At 36.1% G+C, this 26,871-nt stretch overlaps 1 protein-coding gene across 3 annotated transcripts in view; it reads right to left on the bottom strand.

The window, feature by feature from the left end:
- The window catches only part of USH2A (usherin), a 739,062-nt gene that overhangs the window by 284,636 nt on the left and 427,555 nt on the right, over positions 1–26,871 (bottom strand). For all 3 annotated transcript variants that reach the window (XM_019465619.2, XM_053908979.1, XM_053908980.1), the window contains exon 38: positions 11,093–11,272. In XM_019465619.2, the coding sequence (XP_019321164.2) occupies positions 11,093–11,272 (180 nt within the window). The remainder of the gene's footprint in view (positions 1–11,092; positions 11,273–26,871) is intronic.

The raw sequence follows: 26,871 nt of genomic DNA, 5'->3' as shown, positions 1-26,871 counted from the left end.
CTCATAAAGTAAGCACTAGATACCCTCACATTTCTAGTTTCATTTGTCCCAATTAATGAATAATCATGAATATCATAGTGGCTACAGTGAATGTGTTTACTGTTATCACAGTCTGTTGTTCATTAAGTTTTAACAAAACTCTAGAACTTTTTTCCCTTCGTAGAGATACAATAAAGATTTTCTAGAGCTTCCTAATGAAAAGAGATAGGAAATATGGCCTGTAAGTACCTATGATATATTAAGAACTTGTGTCACTTTTCTAAAAGCGTTTATACAGACAAGTAAATGCTCATAGAATTGTATGCAAGTCAGGCATAGATTCTGTCTAGGATAACAAAGGAAAAAGAAAAGAATAAGATATTATTTTTAAAAAATAAAGCAAAAATTTCTTTAGGGTACTATAAGAATTCAAATAAAACTTCAAGTTGCTTTTAAACTGCAGAGCCAGTCAGACAGACATGATTTTTTTTAAACTTAAAGTTACAGATAACCTTTATTCCAAGATAAAAAACAGAAAAGGGAATTGTACTTATTCTTTTAAAAAAAATATGATTTTAAATATCAATGGAACTTACAGAGATAATACTTCCCACCTCTCTCCCCTGGTAAAGTAGGAAAAATGTGATTTCTTTTTCTTTCTTTCTTTCTTTTTTTTTTTTGTCTCTCCCTCTTGCCCCAGGATGCTCTAAAGATAGCACTTAATTGTGTGTGGGTGTGTGTATTTCTACACAAACCACAGGAGAGTATGCAAATGTGGGAAGCTGGCAGCCCTTTCCTGGAGGCTTGTTGAGTCCATAGCAAGCACACTTCAAAGTTCCAATTCCATCTTCTTCATGGCTCAGAAGTTAGTCCCTTTCTACAGTGTTTTTATAAGGAGGAAGCTCATTGTCAGGATGGTGACATGAAGATTGAGGAGAATTTTCACAAATTATGAAATAGAAATTTATCCTTCTCCTTGGCTTATGTAATGTAATTTTACAAACACACATGCACACGCGTGCGCGCACACACACACACACACACACACACACACACAAAGAGCAAGGTGAACTAACAATTCTTAAAAGGTAAAGGTAAGATTTTTTCATGAAAAGATTTGAGAGCATCTTTGAGACAGTTACAGATACTTTGGTTCCGTTATCATAACATATCTGGGATTAAGCATAGGTTAAACTAAATGGCCTGGCATATGTTTTCAAAAGTACACTATTTATTTTATTAAGAATTTAAATGCCATTTATTCATTGCATCTGCCTACTTTATTACCTTCAACGGATTGATTTTTCCAGGGGGAAAATAGCACATTTCAAAGACATACACAGAAGTAAAACATTATGCACAACTACTCTACAGATTCATATGGACTGAATGCAATATAAATTGTGAAGCGTTTAATATACTGAAAGTAAAGAGGGGCACCTGCGTGGCTCAATCAGTTAAGCATCTCACTCTTGATTTCAGCTCAGGTCATATCTCAGGGTTTGTAAGATCAAGCCCCGCATTGGGCTCTATGCTGACGGTGCGGAGTCTGCTTGGACTTCTCTCTCTTCTCTCTCTGCCCGTTGCCACTTGTGCTCTCTCTCTCAAGAATAAATAAACATTTAAAACATATATACTGAAAGTAAAGACAAATCATCCGTTTATGTGATGTAATGTTGTTGTTTTAAAGAACGCAATTCCTCAGGACCTTGTATCTTCATTGTGGCTTTTACATTTTAAAAGGCAGTTATGGGGCACCTGGGTGGCTCAGTCCTTTGAGCATCTGACTTCAGCTCAGGTCATGACTTGTAGTTTGTGGATTCGAGTCCCACCTAGGGCTTTGCGCTGATAGCTCAGAGCCTGCTTGGGAGCCTCTGTCTCTCTCTCTCTGTCCCTCCCCTGCTTGAGTTTTCTTTTTTTCTCTCTCTCTCAAAAATAAATATTAAAATAGGGGTGCCTGGATGGCAAATTCGGGTAAGCATCCAACTTCAGCTCAGGTCATGATCTCAGGGTTTGTGGCTTTGAGCCCCATGTAGGGCTCTGTGCTGACAACTCAGAGCCTGGAGCCTGCTTCAGATTCTGTCTCTGTCTTTCTCAGCCCCTCCCCTGCTTGCCCTCTGTCTCTGTCTCCCAAATATAAATAAACTTTACATTTTTTAAATAAATAAATAAACATTAAAATAAATAAAGACATTAATTAATTAATTAAAAATGCAGTTAATTTCATCTTTCCTTGAAAATCTTTCCTTTCCCCCTGAATAAGATAATATACTATTTTAGCCTATTTATTTCGTTTCTAACCTACAGTTTATTTTTTAAATTGCCATTCCTTTCTATTCTTTTCATCTTTAAGATATCTCATGGCCACCCACATGCTGAAGTTTCAACTTAACACCTCGTGCAGTGGATTCACAGCACATGAAACATAGAAAGTACATGCTGATGGAACCTTTATTTGCACTCTGCAAGCAAACTTTTACAATTTTTAGAACTATTAATGTCATAAAAATGTACTATATTGGACATTGTACTACTAAATAGAGATTTTAAAAGGCATAAAAATAGTTTATAGTACTCTGCTATAGAGAACGAGGAAAGTATAAGACAAAACAGAATTTACATTTGCAATTCTTATTATTTTGTGTTTATTTGTTTTTTGGTCTCTCCCTGCTTTTTGAGCTTCTAAATGCTTCTAATTCTCTTAGGGCTTCTGCCATAAAATGATATCATTCTCTTTATGGTTGGTCCATAGCATGACCCACACCATTTTTTTTTAAAGGTCTTAGGGATTTCTGTTGAGAAAAAAGATGAGAAAATTCAGTACTTGCCTTTAAAAACTGAAGGAGAAAAATAAATTCACTGAGCACTTCATGCCCAAACTCTCAGGCCCCGTTCTAATCAATGGAAGGAGTATGATCAATGATTTCTTTCTCTTTTCTTTCAAAGGCAGAGCTATTGTAATATGTAACCTAAGAGAATTTGATAGCATTGTCCTGTCCCTCCACTAGGGTAGGCTGTCCCCAGGGTGGATCATCATTCAGCTCCATTTTATGCTTTACCTTTTCCTTCTGGTATACAGTAGGCACTCTCTTTACCTACCTACTCTTAACTGATTCGCTGGATTAATTTTTTTAATCTCCATTTATTCAGTAATATACCAAGATGGATACTCAACTACTTGAGTTCAAGGGCAAAAGTTTGCAGCTTCATTGTATTTTCCAGGGGACTTCATTATATTTTCTAAGACCAACAATTTGTACAATCATGAGAAATAATAAAGAGTGGTCGTATTAAATCGCTAAGTTTTGGGGTGGTTTGTTACATGGTAAGAGATAAGCGTAAAAGCATCCCAGTCTTTTTATGGCTAAACAAAAATTAATTCCATACTTCAATCTGTGAAAAATAAGTGGCTAACATATTATTCTTTTAGCAATATTATTGAGCAAGCATTATGTTACATTTCGAAAAGCAAAGATTTTTAGGTGCCTGGGAGGCTCAGTTAGTTGAGTGTCTGACTTTGGCTCAGATCATGATTTTGGGGTCCATGGGTTCGAGCTTCATGTTGGGCTCTGTCCTGACAGCTCAGAGCCTGGAGCATGCCTCAGATTCTGTCCGCCTTTCTCTCTGACCTACCCCACTCGTGCTCTGTGTCTCTCTCTTCCTCTCTCTCAAAAATAAATAAAAATATTTAAAATTTTAGAAAAAGCAAAGATTTTCATTTAGTTATTCAAAAGTGTATTATCTGAGCAAGTACCAATCTTTCCTATTCAATGAAAAAGGAAATAAACTTTTAATTCCAAGATTCAATTTTTTAAAATATATATTTAGGGAAAACAAAGAACTGGTAAAAAAACATTGAGTAAAAATTTCAAACTCCTCTCTTTTGCCTGGCATTAACAAAGTTATGAAAGCATTTACTTATGAATAAAATATACATATAAGAGAAATAAAAAATAGTCATAAAAATTGTATCTAATAAGTGTCTTGATATGAATACAGAAGAGGTTCTATTAAGAAAAAATGTGCTCCTTTTCTGCCCACTGAAATCCCAAGATAACCAATGAAAGCTTGATGTAAAAATCATTTATACATTATGATCCAGAGGTCATGGAGGGAGGTATTAAAGCTATTTCCAAAGGAAAATTACTTTTTATGCTTCTTGCTTACTTTGTCATCCCCACACTACAACGATCCCATCCTTAGCAGGGCTAGTGGCCTGTCCATATTTATGTCAATGCTCATGGTGAATGTACATGGAAATTGAGACATAAGAGGACAAAATGTAGGAGATCTTCCCAGCGTGTAAAAGACTCTGGTTTTCACTTGTTCACAAGCTTTCAGAGGTAAAGGATTCTGTACACCCAATTCCAATGGTGCTGGACATCAGCGGGATGTCTTATAACTCAACTCAGTTCTGACACTAACTACCTGGAGATAGTGTTAGATTCCACAGAGTAAGAGTTCAGTCCCACAAGACTGAATCACACACATACAAGTTGTCACCCGTGCTTCTGACAAAACAGCTATAAATCAGAGATTCCCATGACCCCTCCTTAGGTTTAATTTGCTAGAACAGCTCACAGAACTCAGGAAACCTATTTACTCACTAGACTACTGGTTTATTACAAGGGATATAACCCAGGAGGGAAGGGATGCATAGGGCAAGATTTATGGGCATGGAGCTTCCATGCCCTATTCAAACTGGACATTCTCCTCAAATAGCCATATGCTCTTTTTTTTTTTAAGTTTATTTATTTATTTTGTGAGAGAGAGAGAGAGAGCGCGCGCGCGCAGGAGTGTGAGCTGGGGAAGGGCAGAGAGAGAGGGAGAGAGAGAGAATCCCAAACACGGCTTGAAGCCATGAACTGCGAGATCATGACCTGAGCCCAAACCAAGAGTCAGATGCTTAACTGACTGAGCCACCCAGGCATCACCCCACCCCCCTAATATCCTTATGTTCACCAACTTGGAAGCTCTCTGAACTGCATCCTTATTGGGTTCTTATGGAGCCTTCCTTACCTACCTACTGACTAAATAATTGACCACTGGAGATTGATCCAACTTCCAGCCTCCTCCCTTGTCCTCCCTACCCGCCCCCCCCCCCCCCCCCCCCCCCCCCGGGACAGGAAGTAGGATGAAAGTTCCAAACTTCTCTGCTTCACACTACTGGCAACCAACTCCCACCCTTAGGTGAGGTCCAAAAGTAACCTTAGCAACATAACAAAAGACACCTTTATAGCTCTCATCATCTAGGAAATTCCAAGGGATCTAGGAGCTCTGGGTCAGAACTGGGGACAAAGACCACACCTGTGTTTCTTATGAATCACAATATCACAAGAGACCTCAAAGGAGTCTTAGCAGTAAAATAGAACCAAGAAGGTAGCAAGCACCAAATGTTTATCCAGATAGGCACTGGGCTAAACTATATAAGTTGTGTTGTTTAATCCTCTATCATATGGGAATTACCACTGAGCCGGTTTTATGGATGAACAAACTGAGGCTCAGATATATCTGTGGGTTACTCATAGTTGCACAGCCAGAGAGTGAAGGAGGTGCATTCAAATCTAGGTTTGTGGGTTTCCAAACTCTATACTTTTACAATGTGCCTAACTATTAATTCCAAACAGGTTGCCCTCCTTTTATTTCATTACTGTTTTAGGTGATGAGGGGTAGGATACGGGTCAAGGGAAGAGAAACAAATTCCAACAAATTCTAAAACAAACCACCTACAACTGTTTTTCCTCTCTCCGTTTTTGATTCTCTAATAACCCACCTTTGGAAAAGAAACATGTTCCTCAAGCTTGGTATTTTTATGAAGTTTATAGGTTATAATAATTCTCATCAATTTGAAGGCACAAATGACAAATTATTTACTGTCGTAGAAAACCGGATTAAGTTCACAAACTTAGGTGGCTCTGAGTTCCTTTCACTGTTACAATAAAGCAGTTCAGAAAAAGATAAATAGAATAAAATTATTCCTTTTGGAAAAATATAAAAGTTTCATAAAAAATCTGTTTCTAGCTCGTCAGTATGGAATTTGTCACTAATCATTTTAAACTATGCCCTTTTATGCTTCTTCTGTCTCTTTTAGCTTTCTGAGTAGTTCTTTGATGTAACAAAGACAGTTTCAGACAAGATTTCAGTTCATCTGGAAAAAAAAGGTTTAAGTCTGGAGGCAAAATGCAGTGTATTTAAAATTTATATACTCTATAATGCCTTTGTTCTGAACTTGAAGATCCTGCAAAACTTCTAAGCTTCTTTGCCTTCCTCCTCTAAGCTCATTTGTTCTTCCTTTGCTTATTATCATGCAACTGTGACTTTAACTGGTGGTTCCATTGTTTAACTACATGCAGAGTCATGGCTGACCCTTTCTGATCAATTGCCAATCCATACAGGTTTGACTGATAAAAGAGCCAATTAGATTTAAGCAAATTAAGGGACATCACCAATGTCAACCACTTATTAAACTGAATGCTGAATTCCATGCATACAAAACACTAATGCACTGAGCACCATTAAGAGTTGAAATCCTAACCCCATTAGTAACTCCAGACCTTGAAGGGGTAAAGGTCATAGGAAAGTTTCATATTTATGGATTAACATTTGGATTCCATTTTTATTTTTTTTATTTTTTCCCTAGAACTCTTGAACCTTCACTATAATGCTATTCAAGAGCTCAGATTAAATATATTCTTCATTTCTAAGAGTATCTTCGTGCTAAATAGGAGCATTGTTATTACAAAGAGCCAAAAAATATAGTAGTTGTAGAAACACAAAAACCTGAGTACACAGAAGTGCGTAGAGATATGTTATGTACATGAAGGAAAAATAACTCCCAGACTCTTGCAGTTGACCGATTAATATTTCAAATACATTTTTAAAATAAAAAATGTATGCTATCGGGGTTTGTCTCTGTGCACCTACGGGCTGAGCTGTTGGCTGTGTGGTCTCACTTGCCTTAATTTCCATCTTCAAAATAACTTGCGTTTATCAGGTTATATTTTTCATTTGTTTGCTCAAAGTTAAGAGCTTTATTTTTTGATAAAATGTTATTAAACAACACAACACAATGAAAAAGAAACACCTGATGGAATTAATCAGGGTTTATTGGTTCTCAAAATTTTTTCCAGCTTTATTGAAGTATAAACTGCATATTAATCATATTTTTTTCTCATCAGAAAAATAGAGAAAGCTAGTATCAAAATAGATGTTTCATAACCATCAAATAACAGATGACGTAGCAGGGTAAGAGTTTTTGCACCCTGTCCCCTCACCTCTTTCCAAATTCCTATGCTAACTGTTAAATCTATGCTTACCTAAGTCACCACTATAGGGAGGGAGTCAAAGAGTGATGGGTTGTTGCAGCTTGAGGCTATTTCTTACCTCCAATCTCTGTGCCCTCCTTGCAGTCTGGGCCCCAGGTTGCATCTGCATGATCAGAGCATTCCCACACTGGATACTACCTTCAGAGGAGGTCACATTTTCCACAGCTGGTTACAATATAAGGTTGCTCGGATCGAAAATGAGGCATGAACAGGTCTGAGCCATGATAAGTTTACAATTTAAAATGGTTAATTAAGCTATCCTGACTGCCTGATTTATTCATTCACTCACCAATTATTCGTTATGCACCTACGATGCAGATTTGGTCTAGGCACTGAAGATAACATGAGGGGCCCGTGGGTGGCTCAGTTGGTTAAGCATGGACACTTGATTTTGGTTCAGATCATGATCTCAGGATTCCTAAGCTCTAGCCCCATGTGGGCTGTCAGTGCAGGGCCTGCTTGAGATTCTCTTTCTCCCTCTCTCCTTCTCTCAAAATAAATAAATAAACATTAAAAAAAGTGAATACAAAACAGTCCCTGCTGTGTAGCTCCTTATAACCAGTGATTGTGACAGTCAATCAGATAGGCCATTTCAAAATAATGTGCTTGTACTATAGGATACCTGAGGGCCCTATCTCAGTCTCGGTTGGTAAAAGATAACTTTCTGAAGACCTTATTTCTAAATTGAAACCTAAAAATATGAGTAGGACTTGGCCAGATCTAGAGGGTAAAGGAAGTTTTCCTGGTCTACATTTGATAGCAAACATTTGATTAAAAAAAAATGAGCATTTCTGTTTTGCTTAAGCCTTCCATTATTATATTTTTAAACTACACTGAGAAGAAATCGTAGCTAAGGGTACTATCATTACACATCTTGCATAACCCAGCATTGAAAAAATAGTAGGAATTTAACATCACCATAAAAGAGACCTAATATTGAAATCAAGGAAATGGCAATAATGGTAACAATCCAAATATAATGGAAAAGTAAATAGCATATAGAACCTTTTCTGCCCATAAGTTGGTTCACTTCTGTACATCGGTTCATTTATTATTCATTTCTGTACGAAGCACAGTTCACTGGACAAAGGCATGGAAGATTTCTTTAATAACTCTCAGTACTAATTTAATTCTACTTAAACACACATATTCTAGTGAATGCCACATGCTTTTCAGCATGATTTTATGTGTAAATCAGGATAATATGTTTTCAGATCATTAAGTAAAAGGAAGCATGAACTAAAACCTATTTAATCAATGAGGTGTCACCTTTAAACTGCCACAAGGTCATAAAAAAGATAATTTCAAAGCTATAAGTTTCCTAATTGTAATCAACAACAATCTAATGATGAAAAAAAAGTCTGTCCTAATGGCTGTAATAAACTTGAGCAAATCACTGTCTGTCTTTGAAGACATTTTGCTTCCTCTTTGGGTGAAGTGACATCTCCCCAAATCTCGATTTCTGAGTGTGGCAAGTGAATGATTGCAACATACCAGAGAATATGAGCCTTCAGAACAGTGTGCAATGGCATGAATAAGCCTCCACAGAGTAGAGATAGAAGTGAACTCAGCAGTTGACTTCAGTAACTGTACCACTAGAAAAATTTTTAGTTTCTTCCTGTTTGCATAATATTAATTCTTCTACTAATCACTAACAGATACAGGTACAGACTGTATTCAGCTGGCATTAGATGCTTGCTATGTTTAACTGAATATTACACACACATGCACACACACACACACACACACACACACACACACACACACACACAGATTTACCGCAAATTATTAGGCGTTCCTAAACAGATGAACAGTGAATTAAATCAGCCTTATTTTATGAATGAGACACAGCTTGCTGTACATTACAAACCATCTAAATCAGTGAGAATGCCATGAAAAGAATATATAAGTCATTAAATTCCCACATATCCTATTAAGAAGGTATTGCTATGTAATTAAAAAATCTCCATTAAAGCACTAATTACTCTTTAATTTTAAAAGTATTATATACCAACATATAGAGTCATCAAATGTTCTTTTTTAAAAAAATTTTCTTTTGAATGTTTCTTTATTTTTGAGAGAGAGAGAGAGAGAGACAGACAGACAGAGAGACAGAGTGTGAGTGAGGGAGGGGCAGAGAGAGACTAAGACAGAATCTGAAGCAGGCTCCAAGCTCTGAGCTGGCAGCACAGAGCCCTTGGCAGGGTTTGAACCCACAAACCTGGAGCTCATGACCTGAGCTGAAGTTGGACGCTTCACCAACTGAGCCACCAGGTGCCCTAAGTCATCAGATGTTGTATCACTTCTAGCATGTTGAGTCAGATTTAAAAATGAAAATATGAATACTCAAGGTTTCTTTTCTTGATTTTGTTTTGTATTGTATTTTTGGCCTCAATTCTTAAACAAGCCTCTATATAAATTCAGTCCCCCTTTTTATTGGTTTATGAAATATGACTCTGAGTTGTTCAGCTCTGTCTCTTTCACACATTCTTAAACAATGCAGCTTCTGCCATATAGAGTTTCAAGTGTCTTGGTAAACATCTATTCATTGAGTCTTATAATGTCATGAAAGATGGATAATGATGAGTGCTTTTATGATACAGGAGGTATTGAATCTTTCCTTGGGAGAAGGGTTCCATACACATTGCAGGTTAACCCTTAATTTTCTACCAGCAATGAGATTTTTGCTGCTTTCATACCCTTTCTGATGGGAGACATATTTATCCAGTCCCACTGGTTAACAACATAGTGACGTGCTCCCTTTGTCCAGAGCACCTCCTTCTTGAGGCCGTTAGATTCCATTTGCTTCAGTATTTTCAGAAATAATAAATTTCTGAACACTCAATGGAGAATCACACTCTTATTATTTTGAGAAATGTTTTTTGTTAAAGGGCTGTACATATCAATCTGAGAGGGAGTGTTCTTTTCAGCAATTAGCCCCACAAATAGTTAAAACAAGGTGGAATTGACTACAGGCCAAAATAATAATTCTAAATAAGTCATCTTTTCATACAAATAGTTAAAATGAAATATATCTGGATTGTATCACATATAAAAGTGACACTATTGAACTCTAATCATTAGGACATGGAAGTTAAATGTATTTTTCCAGTGGTATGAGTAGTGTTCCTATTGTATAAACTGCACACTGGCCTTTTTTTGGCATCTGGAAAGGTTTAGATATATAAGGTTCTTTGAAAAACCAGGAATGAGAACCAAAGCTCAAACTGAAAATATAAATTTTGACCTGGGTGGCTCTGTCAGTTAAGTGTCCGGCTTCAGCTCAGGTCATGATCTCATGGCTCATGAGTTCGAGCCCCGCATCAGGCTCTGTGCTGATAGCTGAGAGCCTGGAGCCTGCTTTGATTCTGTGTCTCCCTCTCTCTGCCCCTCCCCTGCTCGCACTCTGCCTCTCTCTGTCAAAAATAAACATTAACAAAATTAAAAAAAAAAGGAAAATATACATTTTGAGTCTAAGTGAAATCTCCAAACAAAAAAAACATTTCCCAGTCTTTTTAACATGAACAGCAAGAGATATATGTGTGTGACATATACCTACATATACACACAGTGCAAGATGAAAGCAGTCTCGACAAAAACATTAATAAAAATCAACAAAAGGGTCTCAGTAAAACAAAACAATGACAATCCAAACACCAGAAATACAACTGAGCCTCCAAGTTCTAAAACAAAAAATTATTCACACAATAAACAAGCGCTCAGTAGACTTGAAGATTTCATAGAGCATTTATATAAATTTGTGTAACAAACCTTGTTTATAGACTTACCCCCTGGTGGCATTGCAATTGTTACGGGGTCACTTCTCAAGCCGCCTTGGCTATTGGAAACATGCACTTGTACAGTATAGTTAGTGAAAGGAACCAAGCCCTCGATGAGCACCCAAATGTCGGTCTCCTCACCACTGTGCATGACTCGTGTGCCATTCAGAAGGGTGTAGTTATGATCTTCTGATAAAAAAGAAAATTATTAAAATTAACGTATATATTTAAGAGTTCATTCATTTGTCTCAGTGGCCAGAGCAACTGAGTTGTTATTCTAAGATAATGTGAAGCTCTTACAAGTATCATGCCTGTAAGGAAAAATACTGCACGGACATACAAATTGATCCCTTGATGGATTATTTACAATTGTTCGAGGGTTTTTTTACCCTTGGATTTTATGCGATGTGCAGCCTGGAGGAAATCATACCCTTTCCCCCATCTAGAATGGTTCCAAATCCAAACGGTACATTTAAATTATACATGTCGATATTTCATTTATCATCAGTTGGGGTATTTGTTGCTCATTTTCATGAAAGGTAGACCACCGCTTTTCCTCCAACACCTCTTCAAATCAGAATTGGCCAGAATATTCTGAAAAGCAGTATGTGCTCACTTTGGGCAGAAGCTCTGCTTTTAGCTCTATGTTAAACTAAAGAGGCTGCCTGGTTTTGTACGAGAATCACCTTCAGTGAACTCACCGAGCTGCACCACCACCATCCTTCCAAACTTGAACAAATCCATTTTCAAATAGTATCATGTCTGAGATACTGGAAAATACTGAGGGTTTTATCTTCCTCTTCTACACAAATGAATTACATTCAAGGTTCAGAAGAATTAGAAATTAGGCTTAAAATGAGATGAGGGCTACTCAAAATCCCGTCGTAACATTTATTTCATCGTCTATATTAGATGCTTTCCTGAAAAGCTTACATGAGGCAAATTTTTCAGAATATTGGTGAAATTTAGTAAAATTTAATTATAACTATTATTTTGTTTTGGGGGGTGCAAGAGAGCAAGGGGCAGAGAGAAAGAGAGAGAGAGGAAAGGGAGCTCACCCAAAGTGAGGTTCATATTTCACCCAAAGCAGAGCAGGAGCTCCCCCCAAAGCCAGGCTCAAGCTCACAAACTGTGAGCGCATGACCTGAGCCCAAGTCAGATGCTTAACCAACTGAGCCACTCAGTCCCCCTAGTTACAATTATTCTTAAAACACAGAAGAGGAGACCCATTAAGAATAGCAATATTTACCTCAAATAGCCTTTTTTCTTTGCCAAAACACTTTTTATTGCAGTACCTTTCATCACCCCACACAAATTCTACAAATATAGGCATATGAATAAAAAACACACATGTTGTTGAACTTTAAGGGGAAAGCATATTTGCAAGATTTCCAGATAATGATACAATCTTTATTGGCTAAATGTTTAAAAATTAAAAGATGACCACATACTGAAAATGATTTTGCATTGCACAATAAACAAAATCTAATATTTGCAATATTTACAAAAAATATCATATTTTTGTAATTTTTTAAAATATATTTTTGAAAGTTTTTACTTACTTATTTTGAGAGAGAGACAGAGAGAGCGAGAGAGGGGCAGAGAGAGAGAATCCCAAGTAGTGTGCTCTTTACTAAGTTACTTAATATTTCTAAATCTCAGGTTTTTCATCTGTGAGCTGGGAATGATAACTTTGATTGCAATGTTATTGTGAAGATTAAGTGAGATTATTTCTTTACATAACCCAGCAGGTAACTGATGTTTATCTATAGAAGCTAGGAAGTATGACTGTTTCCTATAGTACAACTGATACATTCCAAACAAACATTTAAAACCAGAAAGTGATTAAGACTTCTGCATTCTGTATTTTACTTTCTTGGTAGCAATTATCTACCTATTACATTCTCCCTCTCTCTCACCCAACAATGTATTATTAATAAAAATTCTCTTTTTCAACAAACAAAATTAATGACACCTGCTACCACTAGGTCATTGTCCCATCAGGTTATACGCCAAACTCTATCATTAATAAAGATCAAATCATGTAAAAGATGTATGTATCTCATGTCTAGTTATGATAATTTTCATGAAATGTGGGTAAGGCAGACAAAAACTTTAAAAATATACAAAAATTTAAAAAGGTACCTTTTAAGAACTTTGGGAGGAAGGGTGTAGCTGAAAAAAAATGATTGCTGTAAAATACACATGTCTAAGGTGTTTTCTATGACCAGAAGAAATCCCTAGTGTCACGTAAGAATTTATTACTCTGAATTTGAAATTGGAACATTCAAAGGAGTGGTTTATTCCCAAGAGAATAAGTGGTGCTTATGGGCTAAAACATGGGGAAAATAATTTCTATTCACTTTTAATAAAATAAGGCGAAGATATATTTACCGCTTAAGAATTATTATAAATTCCTAAAATGCAAGTAAACACCACAGCTGTCTGTATGTAACACACTTCAACAAGAAGTCCTGAAACCTGAAAATTCGCCTTAAAAAGACATTTCTAAGTGACACTATATTAGCTATCATAGGTTCTTTATAACTAGTCAACCTGATTAGACACAAGATTGTTGACTCCAACCGCATACAGAGAGCAGGTATTGCTACGTTCCGATAACAAGGTGCCCAGGATGTAGAAGACATAGTTCCTGCACTCAAGAAACCTGGGTAAGTTTAAATACGAATCCTTGTAAGCACTAAGAAAAGTTACATTATCCACATTTGAAGATCTTGATTTCCCATAATGTCAAACTCCATGGAAGCATTTCTGGTTCTAGCTGACACAATTGCTATTGTCACGTGCCCAGCTGTAAAATTTCAGAAAGGTCAGCTTAGCCTGTGAGACCTGGGGCGAGGGTCAATTGCCCCTGAAATTGTGTTACCTGAGCACACCTCACACACACACACACACACACACACACACACACACACACACAAATGAAGATTGTAAAATCACAGTGAAAATTCTAAAATTAAGCCAAGAGAATACAATTTTCAAGCCAGGTGCAAACGTAAGATCAATGAGTTAACATCTATGATTATAATACTAGTGTGGTTTTTTCCTCTTGTATTTTGTTTGTTTTTGAAGGAAATTTCTAGCCATAAAACAAACACTTTTTTGCTAGCTTTGAAAATGGTGTGGCAAGGGGAAATATATTAAATACCACTTTATTCTAAGTTTCCCAGATAACATTAATACATGGTAATTATACAATTAGTTGTAACATTAAGTTCTAGTTATAGAACAATGATTACTCAGTAATTATAAGAAGTATATAATTACTCAATAATTATGAGAAGTATGCAATTACATAACCATTTCGTTCAGCTCACAAAAAGAACTTGTACATCTACAGGAACCACACAGCCGAATGAGTCCAATGCTCCCTTACCCCCGAAGGACACGCAGTTCAATTTCATAGGCCTAGAGCAACCGACAGGATTTCAACCCTCAGTGAAGCCCCAAACTCTCCAGATTCAAAACCAAAACGGGATCCACAGATTTGGGTTTTCTCCACTTTATTCTGTCTTCACTTTCTTCCTTTGAATTTGACCAGTTTGAGTTCCTAGACCTTGGGGGAAAATTCTTAAAATGCAAGTCCTCAGATACCCCTTCTTGAGAGGGTCTTGCTTTACTGCTTCTCACTGCGTAAACTTGGTTTTCAGTGGGCTGGAAAATGCAGCCCCGTTGGTCTAGCCTCAAGAGTCAAGCTGGAAAATGTTAAAACGATAAGCATTTCCTATCAGAGGTGACCATTTCTGTCTGGTCAGCCTTAGCGCTGACCCCATTTGTAAGTATAAGTGGACGGTGCAGGCCCAGTTAAGCTCCAGTGTTCTGGAACCACAACTCTCCCATCACCCTGCCCCCAGGCACCGTGAGTGTGAAAAGGAGCTCCCCTCATTCACCTCTTTGGCTGTGGTCTGCACCACTGGGCTTTAACCCGGGGGTTGTACTCAGCACTTTGCAGATGAGGTCATCTACACTAGTGTTCTGGGGTTCACCTCCATTAAAATCACCTGGGGGTACTTCATCAACATCCACATCCCTGAGTTCTACTCTGGACCTACCGACTGAGACTCTCAGAAGTCAGGGCCCAGGAATCATTGATGATTCTTCTTAAAGCATGCTGAATTACTGATTTGAGGGTCATGTAATCTACGTTCAAGCTAGTCTTAAAGCAATGATCAAAATTTATTTCCTCTGTTTCCCAAAATAATTAGGTCACTTTTGACGTGCTTGTCAATGATGCCTTTAGACTGAAGCTTTGGGCTATAAAATGTTTACTTTATTAGTGAAATGATGCATCTTCAGTAAGTATAAAGCAGCCTCTTGAGCCAGACTTATCTTTTACGGACTACAAAAGCTATGACTTTGTCCTGTAAGAAACACTTAAATACGCATAGAAATAATTTTTAAAATGAGCAATCATTTTTCACACTTGAGAACAATAACTTCAGGTTTTCTAAAAAGTATTTCTCTCTCTTTCAGTCTTCCCACTGAGGTTGCAGGGGAAGGAGAGATTCTTTGCTATTGGCCAACATCATGCATCACAAGCAAAAGACCCATAAGTTTTGTGTAGATCGTGTAAAATTTTTAAATAAGCTCCTGGAGGCTATCTCAGGATATTTTACATTCTACAAGATTTTCAAAGAAGTTAATTCACTCAGTGAATTTCTGCTTTATTTCTGCTTTTCTGCTTTATTTTGAAGAAAGAAAAAGTGTTAAATTGAGAAACAGCCCAAATAAATCTTACAACAGATTTTACTTATAAAGAACATTTTCTTAGCTTCAGATGTGGCATCCTACAAAAATGTTAATAGCACTAATGCCCATTTTCCAAGGCCAAAAATCTTACATTTAACGTTATTTGTCAAAGAGTAAGATACTTTCTATACAATTCTTTTTTTAAGCAAAACCAATGTAAATAGATATGTATGATTCAGGGATGCGTAAATGATTGCTGTCTCAGGAATATCATCCTATGGGGTTCTCTAGATTGATATAACATAAATGGGTATCCTTTCCCATTCTCGTTATAATCGTTGTCACAAGAATTTTAATGCACCATATATTCCATAATTTTTTCTTCCTCTGTGCTGTACTGCTCTGACCTTTTCAATATTCTATAATTTGACTGGCTGGCCATTTCAGTTCTCTCCTTTTTACAGCCTTATTAACTTGTGGGAAAGAGGTGAAATGAACAACCAATCAGAATACATAATATTGCAAAGGTCAGCGTAGTCTTGTACAGTATCATCACACACAGAAGACTGTATGCCAGGCATTAACATCCTGATATCTTATTCATGTGACAAAGATTGTAACAAGAACAGAAAATGGCACAACATGAATCCATTCTCATGACAAAGATTATAATGAGAAATGACAGCGAACAAACCAAACTGATTCTTGTTACCTTGTGAGGATTTTAGATGTCAGACCTGGTCCTGCTTTAAGTTAGCCTTTTTCTGAATCCAATTACACCTTAAGGTAGGAGAGGTGTTAACTAATTTTCCCACTTCTTGCGGTAAAAAGAAAATGCTATATTTTCCTGGTATTGAGGTCTCAATTTTACCGTGGTTCAGCTCCATCTCATTAGCACAGAATTCTGCCAATACCAAAATCAAAAGACACAGAATAGCAAACTGCAGAGCTGGGCAAAGTGGTGAATAAGGCCTTTAATGTGAGCTAATAATTCTAGGTCACTCTATAGCACGTATTAATATTTAAGTTACTTTTATTTATTCTTTCTGAAGAGAGTATTTCAAATTATTTTCCCCTAAAGGCAAGTGTACCCTCCAAACTCCATTATTATAATAGATATTATCTTGGTAGAGATCTAAATGGTACTGGGCATTTGGTCATTTTTAAGTTAACATTGGTTGAAGAAACCTATCCCTGACCTTAAAGTGTTGCCAACTTAGAAAATACTTATAGATCTATACCTGCATAGTTGTCTTCTCCACAGAACATTTTGAAAGAGGAAGAAATGAGTAAACTGTGAGCAACTTCGGCCTCTGAGAAGGACAGTGCTCTATCAATGCATCATATTTCTTACCATTATTGTAATTACTCTAATGTGATTTTTAATTAGTTGTCATCTAGTAAAAGCTGTACTTCTTTGAGTACTCTTTAAAGTGGTCACTCTGCTAGAATGACAATTGTAGTTTAGGGAATAAATACGTAGAATATTTAGCCACTCACCAAAAGGTGGTACAGAAACCTTGACCTGAGTCTATGCTCATGCAAGAGCAAAGAGAGCTTGGTAGATGCTGAGGCTTTTTTGTTTTGTTCTGTTTTTGTTGTTGTTCTTAATGTGTGGGCAAGTCTACACCAATATTGCACGATTACTTTTCCATATACCTAAAACATCATTTTAAAAAGTCGTTTGGAGCATGGTTTCTTTCCATCAACTTTGCTTTCTATACCATAGTCAGGTTTTTCTAAGTGGATCTCACTTTATTAATACCAGAAAAGAACTGTGCGTGTGTGTGTGTGTGTGTGCATGTGTGTGATGTGTATACATAGATAGATACATACATACATGAATATATACATAGATCAACAGACATATTGATATATTGATTGATAGATTTCTCAAAGAGTACATTTCTCAAGAGTAATTTACCACAGTTGTGGTAGGTATGGTCCATTTTTATCAACTATGCTGTACTCTGACAAGTCATATTTTTTTCTAATTTGATTTACATTTTCCCCATTTGAGCAAAGTGTTAGTTGTCCAAATGAACACACTATTACCATTATCTCAATCAGCCAAGAGCTATTTGGGAAAATATGCTATTATAGAAAGTGGTCTCCAGCTTCCAGAGTAAAAAGTGGAACATGACTGATTAATAGCAGCTGTTATTTCCTTTTGGAATTCTAGTAGAGCCTTACGAAACATACAATGTCGAACTTCTAGTACTACTGGGATCAAGTGCATAGCTCAGCAGTCACTGATTACAGAGCACCCTATCCCTAATTCTTAATGAAGTGTTTACAATTTTCTTTTTAGTTACTTAGATATATATGCCTGAGACAGATTCTCCATTAAAGGAGAATGCCCATTTGGGGTGGGATTATATCATGTTTTGTGGTGACTTCTACCTGCTTTTTGTGCTGCAGTCACCATGTCCTGTGTTCCTGTACTAGTTATGTATTGCCATGTACTGACATTACCACAAACTGAGCAGCTCAAAACAACATATACTTCTTATCTCATAGTTTCTGTGGATCAGAGGTCTGGCAAGCTTAATTGGGTCTTCTGCTCAGGATCTCAAAAGGCTGCAATTAACATGTTGGCTGGGACTGAAGTCCCATCTCAAGGCTCTACTGGGAAAGGATCATGTCCAGCTTAGGTGGTTATTGACAGCATTCTGTTCTTTACAGGCTACTGAAACTTAGTGCCTCTGTTTCTTACATGTTATTGGCTAGAGGCTGCCCTCAGTTGCTAGGTTCTTGTTGGCCAGAAATTGCCCTCATTTCTTTCTGATGTGGGCCTCCCCAACATGGCTGACTGCTTTATCAAAGCCGGCAAGGAAGATAGTCTCCTAGCAAGATGGGTTACATTCTTATGTAACATCATCACAGGACTTGCATCCCACCTTCTTCTGGCCAATAGCCATAGCCTATTGGTTAGGGAAAAGCTACAGGTTTTGGCCACATACCAGGGTAAGAGATTACACAAGGTCATGGGTACCAGCAATCACTGATCACAGAACGTAATAATGGGATAATCAGATGCTATCTTAGAGTCTGTGTGTTACAGTTTCCAAGCTGTGGATACTAATGTCTTTGCTAAGAAGAGAATTAGGAATAAATTGTGGACTTTCAAAAGTTTATGTATTTTGGGAGAAGAATGGATAAATTATTATGACAGAATTACCTTTCCAAAATACTTTCCAAAATACAACAAAATGGAAAAAAACCTAGGAAAACAAAAATAGTACGATTAACAAAAGAGCTGAAAATCCTGGAGTGAACGTATAAAGGAAAAGGAACAAATTAATGATTTAATTTTGAAACCTCACAAGAAAGGGTAAATTTATGCTCAGCATAGCACAGTTCCTAAATGCTCCCAGAGGAAGGAATATAAACCAAGCAAAATCCTTAGAACTCTTCCTAATCTTCTCCAATCTTCTGAAGGGAAATGAATGTAGAGATAGGAAGAGCTGGCCGTCCTACCTCCCACTGTGCCGAGTTGGGGGAATAAGCTGATGTTACTAGGATTTGAGGATGAATGTCAATAAATACAGTGGGTGTTGCTATAAGGGACATTTAATGAGATCTGAGAGGAGACTGGCAAACTAGATGCCCTAGAATTCTGCATTTATCCAATGCATTTTTATCCGTATGCTCTATTTTGCTCCCATTCCCTCCCACCTCTACCCCAAGGCTACAGACAGGTACATTAATAACAACACCCAGTTCTCAGAGCTAAGATTGAGAGAAGACTAACTAGCACCAGAAAGGAAAAGAAGGAGCCATCTTCAGCACAGATGTAAAGTCTGGACAGAGCTGACCATGCAAGGCATAAGCAAAATACATTTTAAGGAAGAAATAACATATTGAACATGCATACATATAGTCAAAAGAAAAGATCCCAGCATAGAAAGACAAAGTAGGGGCACCTGGGTGGCTCAGTTGGTTGAATGTCTGACATCGGCTCAGGTCATGATCTCACAGTTGATGAGGTCAAGCCCCACATCAGGCTCTGTGCAGAGCCTGGAGCCTGCTTCAGATTCTGTGTCTCCCTCTCTTTCTCTGCCACTCTTCTGCTTGCTCTGTGTCTCTTTCTCTCAAAAATAAATAAAAGTAAAAAATAAGACAAAGTAAACCACACAGACCTGGGGGATAAATATGATACATATTTCCTGCAAGATGAATAAGAATATTATAAAGCCAGAGAAACAAAGTGGAAATTAGGAAAAAAAAAACATAAGTATTTAATAAAGTTAGAAAAAGTAAGGAAAACAATAGAAACAGCTAAAAGTTAAATCAATGGCATGATGGAAAGCCTTGAGATAAGCACAATCAATGCATAAGAAAAAAAATCAAGAAATTATAACGATGAAAGAGAAGATGATATATACAAAGAAAATGATCAGAAATATAATTAGGATTTTTTTTTTTAACAAAAGGATAGCTTAGAGCTCATGTGGACACTGACTACAGAGATGCCAATTAGATGCCTCCACCTGGGGACTACAAAGCTTGCTGGTCACTTAGGGATTCCTCTAGATGTCTGTAGAATTGTTGAGAATGCTGAAGCAGAGGGACATCTGGGTGGCTCAGTCTGTTAAGCGTCCGACTTGGCTTCGGCTCAGGTCATGATCTCACGGCTTCATGGGTTTGAGCCCCACATTGGGCTCTGCCCTGGCAGCACAGAGCCTGCTCAGCATTCTCTCTCTGCCTCTCTCTCTGCCCCTCCCCCACTCACACCATGTCTGTCTCTCTCAAAATAAATAAATAAACTCTAAAAAAACCACAAAGAATGCTGAAGCATAGCTGCAGTTATCCAGGGCCACTGAGTGGTGATGCTCTCCTGGTGGGGGGTTGGAAGGGCATTTTGAGGTATCTTGTCTGGGCCAAGCTATCTGTGGTTTCTACACAAGTCTGACTCTTCAGTTTTCCTGACAACTTTTGGAAATGATCAGTTCTCTTGTAAGAATTCATTTTTGCCTTAATTAACCGGAGTTGTTTCTGTTGCTTGCTACCAAGAAACCACCCATGAATTGAGAGAGGTCTGAAACGATGTCAGCATTTGTTAACATTGGTTATTTACAGGTAGATTCATTGTTATTTTTCTATACTACATACATTTTTAAACTAGCACACATAATTTTTGCCAAATCAAAAGCATCATGAAAGAGTTAAATATCCAAGGAAAATATATAAATTATATTTAAATTTATAACTAAATTGTAATAAAACCAGGGATCCAAAAACTACAGCCTACAGGTGAAATTTAGCCAGCTTCCTGTACTTGTAAATAAAGTTTTATTAGAAAACAGACATTTCTACTTCTAGGTATTGTCATGCTACAGTGGCACGACCTAGTAGTTATGGCAGAGGCCATATTGACTACAAGGTGTAAAACGTTTACTATCTGGCCCTTTAAAGAAAAGTTTCACCTCTGGGTTGAAAAATTAAAGTGACTATCTCTTTAAAAATGTTATGGCTTCCTGAACAAAGAGAGTCATTTCCAATTTCTGGATTGATTTTCTTGAGTACACTCTTTTCAAAGAATGGAACGGTGTATGTGGAAAGAACACTGTATTGACAGAGCCCTGTCTTATGCCACTGCACTATTCTGTCATTAATGCTTTGAATGTCTTTTATTATTCAGCAGTTATAAATGCAAATTACAGAAATGGAAAGAAGCAGGAAGAAAATATGTTACAGACAGTTCCTAATTCCACGTGCCCAGGAAGTTTGTAAATGGAAATCCGGGTGCATTGCTTTGACTGCAGGGATAGCTGCCGTTCTTAAGGCTTAATAAGAGTAACCGAAGAATAATTAATCACTCTTTGGATGAAAGAAGGACGGATTTACTGCATCAACTGCTTCTCAAAGACTTTTTTAAACTTTCAAACTTATGTGCCTTCTAGAGGTAATTTGCAAATATACACAAAACATCTCCTTCCTACAGATCTTAGTGAAAACAATTAAAAGGCTAAATGAGGCTAACATATTTGCTGAAAGAAGCAAATGCAGTGTTAATATTGCCTTGGAATTTATTTTAAGGGAATGCCTTGGAATTTAAGTGTACCAAATATTGCCTTATTCTAAATATAAGAAAATGAGTTACAAAATGGTTTAATTGTGCCTATGCAGAAATTTGGCTTAAGAACCAAGAACAGGTGGCTAGAGTCCGAAGCAAGAGAACTATAATGTGGTACCATGAGTCCCAAAATAAACATTCAATATGTAAAGGATCATAAGATATAAATTTGTTTGTAAAGCAAAGAGGGTTTGATATATAAATGTTGCCCTCTTGAGCAACAACTTAATCAATTTCGCTCTCTAATTTAAAGTTGAACTGTTTGCCTCCTTTAAATCCCCCGATAGTGGCTTTCCAGCCTGGATAATTATGGAAATGAAAAGAACCAGCTTGAATCCCGTCAAAGGTATTTTATTCACCTTAACTGTTTTCTTATTAACCTAGTTAGTGTGATTAGGTTCTAAAATAAATGTGTGAAAATAGGTAACAATCTCTGTCATGAGAAGGAGTAAATCACTTACCTATGTAGCCTACGAACGCAGTTTATAGCTACCAATCGTATTCGTTGGTCTTTTTTAAAGAAAGAATAAAGTTATTTGAAAGCTAACCTCATGTTAAGAAAAATACTGAAAAGTCTGAAGCTTATAACAGTGTTAATAGTCACATATTTGAAGTCTTTACCTTTTTTATCCTTGCTCATTCTCTAGGCTTCCATTGTCAGTCTACAAATGAAAATTATTATCTGCTTTTTAAACGTGATCATAACTCATAGATGCCAATACGAATATTCAGTTCTTGGGGGAGATGATCAGTAAGAAACTGGCTAAGAAAGCAGACCTGGGGATCTCCAATCCATAATCAAATATCTAGATTGATTGTGTCACTTGCACTCGTATTGATTTCAATTGGAGTAGCTCACCCAAGGGAATAATAAAAATGTGGAATAAAACTGATTTATGAGAACAAAATAAATCCTTCTGTGAGTGGTAATGAATTGGTACTATTTAACCCTTTCAATCACAGAGTGAAAAAACTATTTATTTTTTAAGAATGCTGAGCTGGCCAAAAGAAGTCATATCAGAAATGCCAATACTGCCAAGTGCCATTACACTAAGTTGTAATACTGAGAAAAAAATGGCACTCTAAACTTGATGGAAGGCGTCATTTGACATACGACATACTTTGAGCTTTCCGGGGCCAACTTCTATGTCCCATCACAGATGATGGACCTGGAGATCCAAAGCATTATGGAATCGCTCAATAAATGTTTATTGTACTTATTTACATGATTTATAAGACAGTCGAGAAATAAGAACAAAATACGGTAGCACAGTAGCTACATTTATTTTTTTTCCCCTAATGTAGATGTTCTTTATTTTACTCAAAATTTATTATATAACAGTTTAATTGAGGGTTATCTCCAGGATAACAGAGATACCTGGGAGGAGACAGCTTTCAGCATAATTAAGGCACATACAAATATTTGCCTTAAAGAAAATTAAAGGGCATAAAAAATAAGATGACTTGTACGTAGAACCAGAGCAACTGTTTAATGATCAATGCAGCCAACAAGTTGATTTAATGAGGAAAAACATGTTACCTCATGTTCTCTGAAATCCAGTAGACAAAACATTCCCAATAGTTTGGCATTGACTTAGATTTTCACTTTTTCACTTCTAAACCTGTGCTGTCATATGCAATAGCCCCCTATCTATATGTGGCTATTGAACACTTGAAATGTGGCTAGTGTGGTTAAGGAATTGAGCTTCTAATTTTATTTAATTTTAATTAATTGAAATTAAAAACTGATCATTGATTTAGTTACTGGAAGATTTTCAAATATGTGGGTATGGGAATCTACTTCTTTAATTGAAAATTACATGAAAACTAAATATAGATCAAACATTTCTGATCAAGATTATCCTCTGAACTGAAGTGCCCTTTAAGTGTAAAGTATACAAAATTCAAAATTCCACATATATCCCACTCTGTATGTCTTTTAGACAGCATTGTTCTGGTATGCTAAAGGGAAAACTAGAGGGAAACTAAAGGGAAAACTAAAGGGAAAACACACTTAAAATGCAGGTTCATTTTCATCTTAAATCGATGGAAGGAAACTTTGTTCCAAGATCTGCCTACGTATATATATTCACGCAAAATGAAGGTGAAACTCTTATTCACAGAATGCACAGATTCTGTTCAATACATTGCACTTAATTCATAGTCCTGAGAAAGCTAATTTCAGAACTACCTGGAAGGGACTGCTGTAAGAAGGAGTGAGTTGATTTGTTATCAGTTCTGTCATGTGGCTTGTACCGTCATGGTGTTTAATGAAAGTATATAGAGGTAACTTTATTTATCCTCTCTGGCATAAAAAGGCTTTTAAAAAAATTAATACATTTTACTATTTACAATGAAGCATAATTTAATTCAGTTTGATGGTACCATAATTATTGTAGCATAATAATTTTTCTAATATAACTTTTGCATGTATGCCACAGAGAGTAAATCATTAGACAGGAAACAGTACAAATCAAAAAGATAATAAGAAACTCTATTATCATAAAGGAATAAATTATTATGGAAAGGGGAAAGTGAATCACTTTAAGTTTAAGGGATTCAAGTAAAAGCAAGAAGATAATAAACAGTAATTGTAATTGGTTGGGCTTGAAAGAAGTCAAGGCCCAAGATTTTTAATGCCCCCTGTTTAATGAAGTCTTTGGTTCCCATGTTCTCATGAGAATTTTCAGTTTTAAGGTCTGTTGTTTCCTAAAATATTCCAATAGTTTTCCTATAAGATGATACGGGCTACAAATTCCCTCCTCTGTTTTTTTTTTTTTCCTTTTACCTTCATTCCTTCATCTGATTATAAAAGAAATATATGTTTATTGTAAATTTTAAGACTACATCAGACATTATGAGGAAAAAAACTAAAATTATCTAAAATTTCAAGATAATCATTGTTAACTTCTTAATATTTTTGTGTATTTGGATATGTATCCTCTCATATTTTTAGACACACATATATAAATATATTATTATATTTTACACTTACAGAATTTTGTAATACTCATTATTTTGTAGCTGCAATATTATATATTTATCAATAAATGCACATCTACATAATCTTAATAATGAATTTACTACATATAATGTGGTTAGTCCACCTAGTTGGACATTTAAGAACACCCCTCTCAAGTTTTGTTACACAAATAAACTTTACAAAGAAGATGATTTTAGAAATATTTTTTGTGCCTATCTAATTATTTCTACTTATTAAAAAAATTAAATGTTTATTTAGTTTTGAGAGAGAGACAGAGACAGAAGGAGAGTAGGGGAGGGTCAGAGAGAGAGGGAGACACAGAATCCAAAGCAGGCTCCAGGCTCTGAGCTGTCAGCACAGATCCCGACGCAGGGCTCAAACTCACGAGCCTTTGAGCCTTGAGACCATGACCTGAGCTGAAGTTAGCCGCTTAACCAACTGAGCCACCCAGGCTCCCCTAATTATTTCCATTAAACACTTCCAAAAGAGGGTACAATGGATACAATGGGTACAAATGAATACAAACATGTTAAATCTTTTATATTTACTTTATAAGCTTATTTTAATAGTCTCAAATGAATTTCTGGAAACAAAAAATTAGTCAAATAGTTTGGTTGCAGTTTACCTAAAATAATCATATTGTGTGGGTTATACTTGTGATTGTAACTTAAATTAGAGACCTTTTTGTTCACAGTAAAAGCATCCATCTTGTCTGTCAGTGTATTATATGCATCTAAATTTATATAACTAAGTGGGTCGGACTCATGGAAATGTTCCTTAAGTATAAGGACCTCTGTATTTTCTGTCTTAATAGAGCTAGAAAAATTAACTCAGAGATTTATAAATGTTTAAAGAAAGTATTGATGGAAATGGCATGTCTTAAAACACAGATGTGACACTAATAATGATTCTTTTAATATTATACTAAAAATAAACGAGCACAATGACAAGAAAAGATAAATAAAAAAAGTAAAATACCTGGACATAATCTTAACAAGAAACAGGGTTTTTTTATGAAAAAACTTTTTTTTGACTGAACTTTATTGTGAGATATATCTAAATAAATGTAATCATAACACATTGCTGGATGAGAAACATTGGAAGATGTAAATTCCTGATGGATTATTTTATAAAAAGATGAGTCCATCAAAAATATCATTTGCCTTTTTTTCAACTTAATTTAATGTTCACTTGGAGGAATATACATATAACACCTAAGACAAAAATGAGGAATAAGCTGCAGGAAGAAGACGGGACCCGTATCTGTAAGATACAAAGGTATTTTCTAAATATTTAAAATGTTGAAAGCAAGGAGATGAAATTGCCGTAGTGATGACTCCAAGAGAAATAGAAATATGAAAGAAGGAATAAATAGCCTAGAAATAAGCATCATCATACATATGAATTTAAGTCTCAGACAAATTTAGCAAAATTAGACAACATAATGGTTTAACTCTGGATAGAGAAAAAATATTTTTTTTACAAAAATAGAGATTTCATTATCAAAAATACAAAACATTTCCTAAACCTCATAAACACATCAAAGAGACAAACTGAACCTTTGACACTATAATGGCCAATAATTGCTATTCATAATATTTCAGCTTCCATACAAATAACAACTAATTTAAAAACCTCTAAAATCTCCTGGGCAAAATGGGTGAACAAATAAGAAAGACAAACAAATAAATAATAAGCATATGGAACATGTTTGCTCTCAATAGGAATAAAAGAAATGCAAATTAAAGGAACCTATCATTTTTACCTGTCAAATTAGCACAATTACAGAAAGATAAACATATTTGTATACCACTAGGAAACATGTAAATTGATATGATTTTCTTGAAAGCAATTTTCTAATGCCTATTAAGAGTCTTAAAAAATATTACCAACCTTTAATTTAACAATTCCTCTTTTAGCAATATATATTAAGGATATATGCAGAGTTATATGTTAATAATAAATATTATTTCTAATTGTAAAAATAATAAACTGAAACATCCAATAACAATGAAA

This window comes from Panthera pardus, unplaced genomic scaffold (assembly GCF_024362965.1).
Source record: "Panthera pardus isolate Hobbes unplaced genomic scaffold, ASM2436296v1 HiC_scaffold_21, whole genome shotgun sequence".
NCBI classification, from domain to species: Eukaryota; Metazoa; Chordata; class Mammalia; order Carnivora; family Felidae; genus Panthera; species Panthera pardus.
This window is presented reverse-complemented; position numbering and strand designations above follow the sequence as displayed.